This window comes from Lissotriton helveticus, chromosome 8 (assembly GCF_964261635.1).
Source record: "Lissotriton helveticus chromosome 8, aLisHel1.1, whole genome shotgun sequence".
NCBI lineage: Eukaryota > Metazoa > Chordata > Amphibia > Caudata > Salamandridae > Lissotriton > Lissotriton helveticus.
This window is the reverse complement of record NC_136069.1, coordinates 159,885,746-159,901,764: the sequence shown is the minus strand read 5'-3', so window position 1 is coordinate 159,901,764 and position 16,019 is coordinate 159,885,746. Positions and strand designations below refer to the sequence as shown.

The window sequence follows — 16,019 nt, the reverse complement described above, 5'->3', positions numbered from 1 at the left end:
ATGCAAGAGGCGTATAAAAAGAAACCATTATGAGCAAAATTGGGTGCTTACAAATCAGGATAAAAACAAACCTTATCGACAGCACACACAAAAATGTATTTTATGTAGGCGTTGATATTATGTGCAACTATCGCCTTACTCAGTGTCATTTTTTTTAATCTTTCTCAGAAAGGATGGAGGCAGACTTGGTCCCACCCCCATCTGGATACAAACGTGATTTTCAAATGCACACAAAGCTCTGCTGCATGATCAATAATTTAACTTTCTTACCAGATGCAAAATAAAACGATTTCTCTAAAATCTTTAATTTTTTTATGTCTGTTAAGGAGATCATTGAATCCAGGTGGACTCCACAATCACCACATAACCAATAGACCACATCTAATCTCTTTTAGCGTTGCAATTCGAAAATTCAGAATGCAATATATAGCCAGATCTTATAATTCTATTTTTTATTGTGCAAATCACAGAAATAGTCAGTCACACTGCTAATCATGGCACCAGGTTGATCATCACACATGGGTGCTGGGCCTCTACTTATTCTTACCTGTATGCCTCTTGTAATGCTTGAGCATGTTCACCTTTTGAGCAAACTTCCGGTTACACTCTCGGCACTCATATTCCTTGATGCCTTTATGTAGCTTCATGTGGTGTCTCAGTGCATGTTTGGTCTTCATTCCTGTGAAGGAATGCAAACATGTCAACTTAGGACATGTTGCAGGACTAAAGGAGAATAGTGAGTAACCCACCTTAATAGGCATAAAGTGCTTTTTTTGATTTAGTCGACATATACATAAGAATTAGAACAAACAAAGTGACAGTTTAAAAATAGCAGTAAAACACATGAAGTAGTTTTGATGATAATCATCACACTCCAAGTAGGGTTAAAAACCTGATCCTAACTTCTGTGCCTTGGTGAGTCATGTTTATGTGAGAGGTATTCAGGGGACACAGGTTGGGCCTGGGTGAAGCAGATTTTCTAATTAGTTCCTTAAGTTGCCTATTAATTGAATGGGACAGGTGATTTTGACGCTTGATACACGTCTTGTGGCAGACTTCTTTTACTTGTCAGTTATCAAAAGACCTCCTATGGACCATGCCAAAACTTACAGTGGGGTTTTGACTTGCCCACAGTATACCATTGGTTGGTTTTCTTGTCATCCATGTGTTTGCTTCTTATTTGAAGGCTTTCCTTCCACTTTTCCTAGTTGTCCCTGCCCTGGAGCGTAGCTTCTTTCCAATCCTTTTGATTGGATGACTTAAATCCTTCTGCTGCCACATTCAAGGAACAATTTCTTCTTTTGCTTTGAGCACTCCAGAGATTGCATGCATTTTCTTGCCACCTCCTTTGTGTGTGTGTGTGCCTTCTCCCCCCCAAACACCCATACCCTGCAAGCGCTTTGTGTTTCTGCCTATTCAAATCCTCCTCCAGGTTCAACCATTGCTTTCCCCACCCACTCCCAGGCTTTTCTTATTATTATTTTTTGTTTCCCATCCGTCCCACCCGCAAGTGCCTCAATTACTCCCTTGTCCTTTCTCATCCTCCCCTCCCCCAGATGAAAAATACATAAATTCAAAGAAGAAGTATAGAAGAGTGACAACAAAGCCAAGCTCTAAGTGTTTTTTGTGGATGGTCAACAAGAGACTTTCACCTGCCAGATAACTTAAACCTATCGGGTAGGTGAGACCTCAAGAGAATTCTTGTCTTTACTTCTAAACATTGAAATCACAGACAACTAAAGGGCAATCGGAAGACTGAACAAGAGTGGCTTTGGTACCTTTTCCACATTCGGCACACAGGTATTCCCTTATGTCGTCATGGACTCGCATGTGCTCCTTTAGCATATCTTTTCTGGCAAATGATTTCCCACATAAATGGCAGCCATGGCTTTTTACACCTAAACAGAAAAAAAACATTCACATTTGAGATAACAACTGGAGAAAAAGTCTAGGTTGAATAATTATATGGCTGACTTGGTTTATTAATCCAACCTAAAACCAAATCTATGGACTTCATCCCCAACTAACCTCCAAGCTGTTAAGCAAGTGAAAGGATGCTTGCACCAAGTTCAATAGTAGCCCATTATAGAATTGTAAACTACTGCCTTTTTTAGGTTCAATTATAGTGCTTATTTGTATTGCATGCCATTCTTAAATCGTTTTTCAATTCCACCCAATTCTATATTGCTCGCACATTATTCCATGGCTGAACTTGGTTAGCACTAATTTCGGATAGAATTTTGACTTTCTCTGTATTGTGTTTGAATACTTTAGAGTGCCTTCACCCCCTTTCTAATATATTCTTTCTTCTTATTAGTCTACTGTTCCCTGCAAATTAGATGTGCTGGTCTGTTAAAAAGTTCCTCTGTCTGCTCAGGGTTTGTGAAAACATCTTTTGTCCTGGAACATAAATAATGGAATTCACTTCATCCTTCCATCCGGTGAGTTACAAACAGATACACCAGTAGATACCCTCATATGTGACATTGTGATGAAGACTGCATTTGTGCAACCTGTTAACATTAACAGCATCTGCCCTTAAATTGCAAAAGCCTACGACAGAGCGTGACAGAGGGCCAGGTACCACGATGACAGACTTGCTTGATGCTTTGTTGACCTTCGGTGAATGAGCATGTCTTTTGCTGGGTGTCTTGAGGCCTAGGTATTACAGCGGCACATAGACCAGTCAACTGAGGGATACTACAGCCAGCTTTCTTAATGGGCTGCCTGCCACATAATCATCTACTGGTGGAGAGTGCAGGGCCGGAGGACTCAGAAAAGTAGCAGTGGTGTGGCAGGCTCCTGGAAGCCAGGATTATCTTCTCCTCCTGCCTTCCAACAAGAAACATCATCAAGCAAATCAGGCTTAATAATGTAAAGAAGCAGCCTAACCAACTGCCAAGCAAGTTCTCTTTTGATCAAGTGACATGCAACCCCAGACGGGTTTATACTTATTTGGCCTCAGCAGTGAGGTGTAAATTGATTCTTATGGAACAATGAGCACTAGACAGGTGCTTGACACTTGATTACTGGCTGAAAACATGCAAAGTCTGTACATAGGTGGGTGAGGTGACCCTTTTGCCAAGTCCCCAAATGTTATTCTCAATAGCTTTACTATGGCAGGTTAAAGAACCTCCATTTTTAGGCTCTAATGGATTCTGCATTTAAAACAGAGATTAGAACATCTATTTTGGAGTAACTTGCAGTTCAACATTGGGTCTATCTCTAGTGCAAGCATGAGTTTAGAAGGATTTAAAGTACATCTGTGGGATTTCCACGACCAAACAAATACAAGTTCTCCAATACATTCCCTTGCACCTTACAGGATTGGAGGACTAGCTCAATGACTTGTAAACTAGATAACTGCAAGAGGTGACCATTCCATCATTATGGGCCGCCTCTAATGCATCTCTATTAGAATATCTGGATATTGGAAATCATGAGATTGAACGTTTTGGGAAATATGCCACTGCCCTGAGTACTGGTTCAATGAATTACCAGGAAGAACATCAGTGAGACTGTTGTGACCACTGTGGGCCTCTCAGGAAGTCGTTGGCTTTCAGATGGCACACTGAACCTGCATCTATAAAAAGATGGTGATGTTTTATGCTAATCTCTAAGTGCAGACAGGCCAACCTATACATGATGAGAGGGAACAGGGTTATGGCGGGTTGGCTGGAAGATGATGACAGAGATCGACTGATGCAGTCTATCTTGAAGACATTAAAAAAGTCTAAAGGACATGCCAAAGTGCAAGGCATGCTGTGGTGATGGTCTTCCTATAAGTACTATCTTCGTATCCTTGCCCATCCACTGGTTAGCCATGCTAGAGGAGTCTAGGGGATGAGGAAGTCCTACCCAGCCAACCGCCCCTTCATATTTCGTGAGGCACCTTGATACACTACTGAGAATGCTCGAGGCCTGCTATATCTAAGGGATGATATCATTGGGCTTGATGTTGCCTGACCAGGTGTGTTGTATGCTTGGACACTGTATATCTTATGATCTCTGCACGGTTTCATCCTTTAAGTGTGAAACTGGCATCAACATTCTTACTGGATGAAGAAAAAGCATTTGATTCTACTACGGTAATTAATATTCACCCTGGTCGACTCTACACAGAATATTGAGGTGGATTAGCCTGTTGTATACTGCTCCGGTTGTAAGACATAGGGTTACCAACATCATCTCAAACCATGTACCATTTCAGACAGGCAAGAATCAGAGTAGTTCCCTCTACCCTTTACGTTTTCGATAGCTTCTAAGTCACATGTACGATATTATAGATGCAGAGGATTCTCCTATCAATGTATGCCAACCGTATCTTATTTTATGTTCGGGATCAGAGAGTTAACCTTTTCCAGTTAATATAGGACATAGGTAACTTTGGCAGTCACTATAGGCTATCAATAAACTGGAATAAGCCTAATACTTCTGCTGATGTTGCTCATTAATTTTTGTGTATTAATCTGCGCAGAGATGGGGCTGTGATCACAAGCAATAAATATGCAACATTGCTCAATGATTTCACTATGTAGGTAGACCCCTTGTCTTTCCCTTTTAATTGCCAGAGGACAGCCTTAATGAAGATGGTGATAATGTCAAAGATGTTATATGTATTCTTAAATATGCCCATGATACTCATTCAGGCAAAACATTTGCAAACTTTTGGAGTTCCTTATCCTTGTATTACTCTGGGCTGATAAACAACCATGCACCAGCTAGCATGCAATGATATATATGAACATAAAATAAAGGGATTACTTTGATAGCCGATTTTAAACTCCAATGGTAAAGTACAAGCTCATTATGCCACCTACTGATTTTGCTTGAATCCTTGTGCCCAACAAATCAAGCCCTATAGCAAATGGGCATATTTACCAATCCAAGAGCATTATATCACTTCACTAAATTCAAGACTAAAGGCAACATCTCTCCACTCAATATTTTCTTTATTTGTCTATAAGGAGCAGACAGAGATAGAAGAGATTGTAAGCTGGTCTTCCTCCATTTATTCAAGGGTTGTCACATTGTTGAAGTTCTGACTGTTACACAGCATTTAGCTGTAGCTGCACACAAAGAGCCTTCTTCCTGGTCCTCTTAAATTACATTCACAATCATGTTCCACTTTACAACTCATAGCGGGGTAAACAATTATGTATGTCAAAAGAATGGCAATAAAAATATGTATTTTATTCAGTATCGTGTTTGCATAATCTCAGGGGTACCTGTGTGAATAAGTTTATGCCGATCTAAATTCCCAATGCTGTTAAAAATCCTTCCACAAATTTCACATGGGTGGATGTACCTGAAAAAAATAGAACGTGAACATGATAATGTATTAATATCATATTATAACTTGAAAACAGTATATTGTTTAACTTGGAATGAAAGGACAGTTTAATGGAAACTGATGCTAAAAGGATATGAATATCTGAAATAAAAGCACAAGTTACTACTTGTGTAACGATATATCTGTAAGAGACATTAGTTAGTGATAGATTCCTTACCTTAGAATATCCCCAGGCGTCAGACTGGATCCGGAAAATTTTGCGTAGTAATACCCCTGTACGCCGGCAGGCGTCGTCCGCGGCTCCCCGTCCGTCGTCGGCGTCGTTAGTGCCGGAATGACGTCGCCGGAGTACTTAGACACCGCCCTCGCGCGCTGACGTCAGTTCTGATACACAGCTTTTCCGCGCCAGATACGCAGAGCCATGATAGAACCAACACTGGTGCCATGAAACTTGGGCCTTGAAAGGGGATGACCTTAACCCTAGATATCGGTTCGCAGAACGGGGAGGATGGGTGGGTCGGTAAGGAATCTATCACTAACTAATGTCTCTTACAGATATATCATTACACAAGTAGTAACTTGTGCATCTGAAAGAGACACATTAGTGATAGATTCCTTACCTTAGAATAGTTACCCCAGCAATACCAACCCCGGTGGTGGGTCTGCGAACCAATAAAAACACCAGAAAGTCCTGGAGGACGGAACGGCCAAAGATGCCATCCCTCTGGACTTGGCTGTCCAGGCAGTAGTGTATTGCAAACGTGTGCAGCGAGGCCCACGTAGCTGCCTGACAAATGTCCTCCAAGGGCACTCCTCGGCCCAGGGCAGTCGTAGTTGCCAAGGCCCGAGTGGAATGAGCCCTCAGCCCAACAGGAGGTTCCTTCTTAGCCAAGGAGTAACACGCTTGGATGCACAAGATGATCCACCGAGAGATGGTCCGCTTGTACAGCGCCCGTCCCTTCTTAGCGCCCACGTAGCCAACAAAGAGTTGGTCATCCACCCGGAACTGGCCAATGCGATCCAGATAGTAAGAGAGCACACGTTTTCGGTCCAGACGGTGGAGCCTCTCTTCCTCTTTCGAAGGATGCGGAGGCGGAAACTAGGTGGGCAAGGTGATGGACTACCCGACGTGGAAGGCCGTGACAACCTTGGGCAGGAAAGAGGGTCTCGTCCGCAACACAACCTTTTCCAGATGGACAGAGAGGAAAGGAGGTGTGGAAGAAAGAGCCTGGAGCTCACTCACTCTCCTGGCAGAGGTGATGGCAACCAGGAAAGCAGTCTTCAAAGTAAGAAGACGGAGAAGACAGTTATGGAGCGGCTCAAAAGGAGCACAGATTAGATAAGTAAGTACAAGGTTCAAGTCCCACTGGAGCATCACGAAAGGAACAGGAGGAAACGTGTGGGATGCCCTTCAAAAACCTATTTACAATTGGGGACTTGAACAAAGATGGCTGATCAGGTAGCCTTAAAAAGGCGGAAAGAGCAGAAAGGTAGCCCTTGATAGTGCCCAGAGCCGAGCCCTGCTGGGCAAGAGAAAGAAGGAAGAGGAGAACCTCAGAAAGGGGGGCAGAGAGTGGATCCACAGCCTTTGTTGTGCACCATGCCACAAATCTGTTCCACCTGCAGGCGTATACAGACTTTGTGGAGGGACGCCTGGCTGCCAGAATGACATTACAGACTTCAGGAGGCAAGTCAAATGGCCCCAACTGTCGCCGCTCAATCTCCAAGCTTGTAGGTGGAGACTGGACAGGTTTGGGTGGAGGACCGTCCCCTGCTGCTGCGACAGAAGGTCCTCCTGAAGAGGCAGACTAATCGGGGGATAGACAGACATGCTGAGTAGCTCTGGATACCAATATCTTCGTGCCCAGTCCGGAGCCACAAGGATAACTTGGGCCCGGTCACTCCTGATCTTCTTCAGCACTCTGGGCAGAAGTGGTATAGGCGGAAAGGCATACAATAGACCGCAATTCCACTCGCGACGAAAAGCGTTTGAAAGTGCTGAGTGCCGCCTTGAAAATTCCAACGCGCAGTACTGATGACATTGCGCGTTCTCTTCTGTGGCGAATAGATCTAACCAAAGCTCTCCCCATTGCTGAAAGAGTCCTTGCGCCACGTCCGAGTTCAGATGCCATTCGTGATCCATCATGCACCGACGGCTGAGTTTGTCCGCCCTGGCGTTCAGGGAACCAGCCAGGTATTGAACCACCAGGGTCACGCCCTGATGTTCCAGACACTGCCAGAGGCGCAGATCCTCCTGGCATAGGGTCCACGACCCCACCCCGCCCTGTTTGTTGCAGTACCACATGGCGGTGGTGTTGTCCGTGAACACCTGCACTACACTCCCCCTGACAGAGGGGAGGAATGCCTTCAGTGCAAGTCGGATCGCCCGCAGCTCCAGAAGGTTGATGTGGAGCTGGGACTCCGCCGGAGACCAGAGGCCTCTGATCTCCGCCTCTCCCATGTGGCCCCCCAGCCCTGGAGGGACGCGTCCGTCACAACTACGTGCTCCGGTTGGGGAAGGGAGAGGGATCTGCCGCTGACCCAATCGCGGTCCGTGAGCCACCACTGCAACTGTCTTGCAGCGCCCTCCGAGATCAAGACATGGTCGGACAAGTTGCCCTGATGCTGGGCCCACTGAAACTTCAAGTCCCACTGCAGAGCCCGCATCCGCCACAGGGCGTGATGCACCAGAAGGATGCAGGAGGCCTTCAGCCCCAGAAGCCGCAGCGTCAACCTGATCGAGACTCGGGATAAAGGCTGAAAGATCGGAATCAGAGCCTGAATATACCGAACCCGCTGTTCGGGAGGATAAACCCGAAACTGCGCCGAGTCTAGAACCGCTCCGATGAAGAGGAGCTTCTGAGAGGGACACAGGTGTGACTTCGGCACATTGATGGAGAACCCCAGCAGGTGCAGGAGATCGGCCGTAGTCTGGAGGTGGCTGACGACTGTCTGGGGCGAGCCCGCCCTCAACAACCAGTCGTCAAGGTAGGGGAAGACTGAAACCCCTAACCTGCGCAGATGAGCTGCGACCACCGCCATCACTTTCATGAACACCCGTGGGGCGCTGGTAAGGCCGAAGGGGAGCACGGTAAATTGAAAGTGCTCGTGGCCTACCGTGAAGCGCAGGTAACGCCGGTGGGCCGGCAAGACGGGGACGTGGAAATAGGCGTCCTGCAAGTCCAACGCTACCATCCAGTCTCCTGGGTCCAGGGCAGCTAAGACCTGAGCCAAAGTCAGCATCTTCAACTTCTCCTTCCGCAGGAAGCCGTTGACGTTCTGTAGGTCCAAGATAGGGCCCTTCTTGGGTACCAGAAAGTAGTGGGAGTAACAACCACACCCTACTTCCGGCCCAAGAACGCGCTCGATGGCCCCCTTGGCCAAGAGGGCCGTAACTTCCTCTTGCAGAAGTTGCAAGTGATCCCCCGACACGCGGTGGTATTGCGGTGGCATGGCTGGAGGGGTCATCTCGAAGGGGAGGGAGTAGCCCCTTCGGACGATTTGCAACACCCACCTGTCCGACGTGACAGTGCGCCAGTGGAAGAGGTGATGGCGAACCCTGCCACCCACTGGCATCACATGGGCCAGAAAACACGGACGGGGAGGGTTTTGAGGCGGGTGCTGCAGGGGAAGGTGTGGACTGGCCTTGCCGTTGTCCCCGACCGCCGCCACGGCGGTTTCCACAGCCGCCACTGTTCTGTGTAGCGTTCTGCGGTGCGTGGCTGGCAGCACGTGTGTGAGCGCCCCTTCCTTGGCCACGAAAGGAGCGAAAGGCACCCGTTTGCTGGCGTGGGGCCGAGAGGCCCAAGGACTTGGCCGTAGCCCTGAAGTCCTTAAAACGCTCAAGCGCATGGTCTGCCTTGTCGCCAAAGAGGCGACGGCCATCAAACGGCATGTTCAGAAGTGTGGCCTGGACATCGGCCGAAAAGTTGGCAGACCTCAACCAGGCGTGGGGTCGACCGCCACCGTCATTGCCATCGCTCTGCCCAGTGAGTCCGTGGTATCCAGCCCACACCGGATGGAATAGCGCGCTGCATCTCGACCCTCCACAAGGGCTTGGGCGAGTTTAGTCCGGGCCGCCTCCGGACATTGTGGCAGCACGTCCGCGACCGTGTCCCACAGGGTGTGGATCTAGCGGCCCAAGAGGCATGCGGTATTGACTGACCGTAGTCCCAGACTCAGGGACGAGAACACTTTCTTTCCAAATTGCTCGTACCTCTTGGATTCCCGATCGGGCGGAGCCATCGGGAATGCGTCTGGGAAGTGGAGGCCTGGATGACCAGGCTCTCGGGGTGGGATGGGTTGACAAAAAGCAAGGGTCGCCCGGGGCCGGGCGGCAGCGTCTGGTAACGATCCTATCCACAGGCTGACCTGTAGCGGGGTTGGAACAAGTGCCCAAAAGAACGTCACACAAGGCCTCATTAAACGGCAGCAGAGGCTCAGTGGAGCATGCTTGCGGTTTAAGGACCTCAGTGAGGAGGTTAGTCCTCACGGCCGCGACGGGGAGCGTCGGGCACAAGGCCTTGGCCGCCCGCATCAACACTACACTGTAGGCAGCCCCCTCCTCCGTAGCCACGGTGGAAGGGAAGACAAATCCAGTGTCTGGCGAAGTGTCAATTCCACTGGCCTCCCCAAGCTCATATGTCCAGTCCTGTTGAGACTGGCACTCCTGTGCCACAGGGTCCACAGACCCCTCCCAATCACCCTCGTCACCCATCTCCTGCAAGTCAGGTTCAACAGATGGGGCCTGTTCGTGGAAATAGAAATCTCCATACAACGTCGAAAGCGGCGCCGCTCCGGCGCCGGAACCGAATCGAGGGCAAGATCGGGGATGGCGCCCGTAGGCAGCGCCGAGGTGACACCCGCAGGGCCGGCGCCGGTGAGGTCGTGAGGTCGACCGGCGACGACCCGAATTGGAACCGGATCCAGCGAGGGCCTGCGGCGCCGGGACCGAAGTTGCCGGCGCCGCCGGAGCACCCGACGGCGTCGGAGCCGAAGCACCTGACCCGCTAGGCCCTCCAGCCGGGACCGTTAGGCCCGGAGACGCCACGGGACCCGGCGGAGGAGGGAGGGACCTCATGGCCATGAGGTACCGCTCGACCTCCTCTGGCGTCGCACTGTGCCCAGGGACCGGAAGGTGTGGGGCAGGTGGCGACGTCCGCGACTCCGTCTGAGCCGCGTGGGTGGTGTCACCCGAACCCCCGGTCGCGTCGCGCAAGCGTCGGGATGGGTCAGGAGAACGATGACGTCTCTCTGACCTCTCATGCCTCTTACCTGAGGACCTGGATCCTGAAGACCGATGCCGACTCTCGGAGCTACGAGGGCTCCAACCCCGCGACCGGTCCCTCGACCTCCTGTGGGACCGGGACCTGGAACGGCGCGGGGCAGACTACCGGAGCTCCAGCCGCTTGCAGGACGGCTCCCGCCTAGCCTTAGACGTCAGGGGCCGGCAGTCGAAGCAGGTGCGGTCGTCGTGGTCGAGGCCTAGACACTGAAGACACCGGCGATGAGGGTCGGTAACCGACATCAGTCGGCAGCACTTGGAGCAGGGTTTGAACCCGGGCATCCCTACCGGCACTGTAGGAGTCGAAAGACTAGAGAGAGAGAGAGAGAGAGAGAGAGAGAGAGAGAGATGATCAAAAAGATCAAAAAGTTTAGTCAAAAATGACTAAGGTGTAGAGCTTCTCCGTATCTGCGCTAGCTGGCGCGGAAAAAAGAAGAACTGACGTCAGCGCGCGAGGGCGGCGTCTAAGTACTCCGGCGATGTCATTCCGGCGCTAACGACGCCGACGACTGACGCGGAGCCACGGACGGCGCCTGCTGGCGCGCAGGGGTATTGCTACGCAAAATATTCCGGATCCAGTCTGACGCTTGGGGATATTCTAAGGTAAGGAATCTACCACTAACGTGTCTCTTTCAGATCTGTTTTTTACTACAGAATGGCACCTTTTCAAGTGAAATGATGTGGGTGCAGCAGAGGGCTTTGAGCATCCAGTGAGTTCAAACACCCGAGGTACCTTCTGGTACCTTGGGTTTTTGGACAGTGTTGTGGGCCAACTGCATGGATTCCTGGTTGCAGGTCTCTCATAGCTTGTATTCTAACACTGGCTCTCTTTCTTTAACACTTATTTACTGATATGGAACAAGGATATACACATAGAACCCAGAATCCTGAGATATTGATCCCTTCCAACCCTTCCTCAGACACAGAAATCACTCAATAGCTCTCAATTTGTTGTTTCTACAAGCAAATCATTTAGGAGACTACTTCCTAAGCAGCTTCGAAATGTAAAAGTAACAAGAAAGTTAGATTTAGATTCCTTACTAATAGCCTGTAGACCATATTGCTAAAGTTAGATTATTAAATTACAACTAACTTTAAAATGCTAGGAGGAGATTTTCCTCTTCACTAATGTTCCAAAGTGTTTCAAAATAAGACATATCACACCAGTCTGCAGGCACTAGATGTGTCCAATGCTTCACTCACTTAACTATGTTTTGTCCATTCTGTATATAACTGCTAGATTTGGTGAAGAGTTCTGCAGTGCTGCGCTGTTCAATTTTATACACAATTCCACATAATTCTCATTGTTTTTGTCTTGTACTGAGAAGATGTACGCTTTGCTTAGAATGACGACTAATTCCGATTGTTTTGTCACACACGATGAATAATTTGACAAGGTTTGTCTTGCATGATTAATAAATCTGGGGTTTTATTTCATGTCAGAAATAAATCAGATAGCTTTTAAGATGTATTTTGGGTAGGTGTTGTCCCTTGGTATGAATGCGTAAGCTGGGTTTTGTCTCTGGGTTGGCGTCATTGTGCAGAGTTTCAACATTTGACTATAATCTGCTGCTTTTTCTTAAGCTAGGAATAAATCTTCAAGATTTTATATGGACTACAAAGTATATGCTTAGTCTGGGTTTTGTTTGGGGCTATGAACAACCAACAAGAAACAGTACAAACCTGGCTCAATGGCATGAAGTTTGGCGGCTCCGAACTCCAACTTTTATTGAATGCCAAGTCACTTGGATTGACTTTGAACACCAACCCCACTCCCAAGGAACTCTTTGCCAAAAAACAAAGGTGGCTTGGAACTAGCTCGACTTCAGAACTGCCCTTTATGCCCTCAAACACTTGCATTTTGATGGTTGTAACCCCTTCTGCATGGCCTCTGGGACTCCACACTGGCTTCCCACACACTGCAGCCCATCTCATTCAGGGCATGAAACATTATTATAACATCATCCCCATCCTGATGGAACTCCATTGGCTCCCGTTGCCAGCCCGCACCATCTTCAAAATCAGCTGCATCGTTTACAAAGTCAACACAAACAACATCTCCACTTAACTTACAGACAAACTCACCATCTCTCATGGCCAGGATACATTCATACTATAGCCTAAGAAGTGTAAAAAAAAAAAAAAAAATCAAGGCAGTAGGACTTTTCAATCTATGCACCCACGATCTGGACCAACCTCCTCATGTCCATCAGGACCATCCCAACGCTGCTCCAATGTAGGAAAGAGTTGAAGACTGACCTCTTTAAAAAGCACTACATCACAATGCATTAACTATCCACAACCCATCTGCGGCTCCTATCACTCATTGACTTTACGCTAGTCTTTGATCATGGTGAGTGTTCTGCTGATTTTTCGCTATGTCTGCACTATAGAAATACCACATCCATAAATATGGAAATACAGGGCAGATTCTGAGTGGTTATGCTAGATTTCATCTCATGCAATAAATAATGTCTGCACGGTTTTATAGTGTACTCTGAATTATTTGTTTCAGTTGTCTCAAGCTAAGAATATGTAAAGTAGGCCTTGTTTTGCACTACAAATAAATCTACTATATTTTTCCTGTTGACAAACAATTTCTCATTACTAATATGACAGTCTGATACCTCAGTTTTGTTTACAATGAGACCTATATGACAAATTGCAAAGTATGTTTTTACCCCTGGCACTTACTTCTGGATATTAGGATCTGGCAGGTTCTCTCGGTGAATGACCATGTGGGCATGGAATGTTGCCTTTAAGGCAAAGCGGCGATGGCAGGTAGTACATTCGTAGCCTTTCTCCTTGTGCACGTCCATGATATGCCTCAGATAAAGCTTTCCTCTAGCGAACGTTACCTACGAAATGAAGTAACAGTGACTGCAAGGAAGGTGGTCGTGGCCATCTACATGCAAAGCACTGGTCCTTATTTAGAAAGTTAGTAATCACAGAGATAAAGGAAACGTATACTTATGCTACAATATCCATCTCAGTTAATTTTAGTATGAGCCCCTTTAACAAAAGAGTGGAGATTTTAAGAAGAAAAGAACATTACTTCCCTTTGGAAACCTGCTTTCTGATAGAACATTCAGCTTTTGTAGATTCCTTGGTGTACCTTCTCACAAGGCAACAGACCGTGTTCAGATGCCACCGGTGACTATTTTGGATCACTTTCTGAGGTGTAAACATATAATTATATTTCTGGTTGATGCATACTCTTCCTACAGGTTCCTCACCTTATGATACTTCCTTCTAGACTTCAGACTGATCCAGAATAAATATGTTGCTTGCCCTGTGTAAGCATCTGCTCTTGGCATGTAGTGCTGTAGATTCACATGCTCTGAATTCTCCTGCCATCTAATGTTGGGCTCAGGCGCATGCAACTTGTTTTTCTTCTAAGAAGTCTTTCGAGTCACAAGGTATTAGTGACTACTCCTGTGACTGGTAATGCAAACGGGCATCAGCTCATAGAGGCCCCCTTCTTGCGAGTGGAGTGCAGTCTGAGTGGGGTAGGCAGTTGTCTTTTGGCTTTAGCATGGCAAGTGTGAATACCCATCATAAGCCATCTGGCTATGCCCCCTTCGGACAGGACATGTCCTGTGTGTGGTTTGGTGAAAGCAACAAACAGATACTGAGTTTTACTAAAGGATTTGCTTCTGTCAATGTAGTAAATGAGGGCACACTTGACATCCAGAGTATGGCAGGACCTTTCTGCCATGGAGCGTGGCTGTGGGAAGTAAACAGACGGCTCAATGGTTTGATTAACATGGAAGACGATACACCCTTTGGCAGAAACTTTAGGTTGGTCCAATAAACTACTATGTCATTATGAATTTGAAGAAAGGTTCCTCCAGGGTAAAAACTTGAAGCTCGCTCGCAGGCCTTAAAAACATGATAGTACCAAGCAAGGCAACCTTCCAAGACAGGAACAGCACAGGGCACGAGTGGAGGAGTTCAAAAGGAGGGTCCATGATTCTAGTTAGTACTTTACAAAGGTTCGAGGCAGAGGCTGGAGATACCATGGGCAGGACAACCCTTTTGAGCCCTTCCATGAGAGTTTTGATGACCGGGACTGTGATCAAGGAAGAGTTATTGCTAATTTGTAAGTAAGCTATGTTTGCAACTAGATGAAGAATATAGAAATGTAAGCAAGGTCCGATGTCTGAAGATGAAGAAGGTAGTAGACTATGGCTTGGATTGATGGTTTGGGTGGATCTGTGCATTTTGGAAGGCAATAGTGGACAAACCTTTTCCACTTAGCAGGCCTGTGTAGTTAGTCTACGGGCCTCTTTAAATGTAAAGACACACAATCTGCAGGCGACCAAACTCTAGGACCTCAGGAGCCAGAACACAAGATTGAACTACCTGGGGTCCGGATGCCTGATGATGCCTGTGTTCGTGTGAGAAGGTTTGGCTGGTTAGGTAGTTTTTTGTGGGCTACCACTGACAGGTCCAGAAGGGTTGCTATCCCAACATTTGCACATCAAGTAATACCAGAGTACCGATCATGTTCAAGTGCAAGACTAATGTTTTAATAATTACTAATTAAAAAACACGAAGGTGTTTTTTGCACAATTGTCAATCCAAGATTTTTTTGGGTGGGAGAGGATTTGGAGTTCTGTCGCCCAGTTTTTTAGGCAGAAGCTCTCAAAGTCATTCTTTTTACACGATTTATGTCTTTCGCAATTGGGGCTCACATGATAATATAAATTGTCCACAGAAATATTATTTGCCATTTTACCATGTATATTCTACAGCCTAAACACAAAATGTACATTATTTTGGAAGTGTTCCATTTTATTCTAACACAGTAGCATTATTTTTTTTAAATCTTCACAAAATGAGCTTCTGTCCTGAAGGAGCTTTAAGAAACATGGGCCCAACACAGGGAATAGAAATAATTGAGACATATCCATACAAGGATGATTGTAGAAGACATTAATAGACAGTGTGTGCCATGGTAATGTAGGGGTAATTGAAGAGTATGTCTATGAAAATTTGGTGGATAATAGGTAGATGCTGCAAAAGGTAACAAAAAGATGCAGTGAAAAGTAACCATAGTCATCATTAGTTGGTATATGAATGGGAAAGGTAATGCATCTTTGATAAAAAAAAATCATTTGACAGCCCCAGACTCAGCCATTAATTATTGATCATTCATTTGTTCTCCAATTGTCATTGCAAGCTCCCAAAAATGTTCACTATTAATTAGTACCCTGATAAACAAGTGCAAACTGGAGTCCTGTATGAATTTTCTTACATGCTACAGGCTAGATTTCACCAAGGGATGTAACAAACTTTGTAAACCAAAGGGGATAGCTGTGGATCGCAGGCCTCATTTTAAAGCTTGATTAAAATGAATTCTAGATGGAATTAAGATGTGAAAATGCTTTACGGATACCAACCAAAGAAGGGATTTGTAAGAACCGCACTGGCAGTTAG

The 16,019-nt window shown here is 46.8% G+C and overlaps 1 protein-coding gene across 6 annotated transcripts in view; it reads right to left on the bottom strand.

Annotated features, from left to right (window-relative positions):
* PRDM15 (PR/SET domain 15) overlaps positions 1 to 16,019 on the bottom strand; it is a 371,830-nt gene that overhangs the window by 99,867 nt on the left and 255,944 nt on the right. For all 6 annotated transcript variants that reach the window (XM_078656809.1, XM_078656805.1, XM_078656810.1 and 3 more), the window contains 4 exons: positions 13,272 to 13,435; positions 5,229 to 5,308; positions 1,779 to 1,898; positions 548 to 679 (listed from right to left, as the gene is read on the bottom strand). In XM_078656809.1, coding sequence (XP_078512935.1) covers positions 548 to 679; positions 1,779 to 1,898; positions 5,229 to 5,308; positions 13,272 to 13,435 — 496 coding nt within the window. The remainder of the gene's footprint in view (positions 1 to 547; positions 680 to 1,778; positions 1,899 to 5,228; positions 5,309 to 13,271; positions 13,436 to 16,019) is intronic.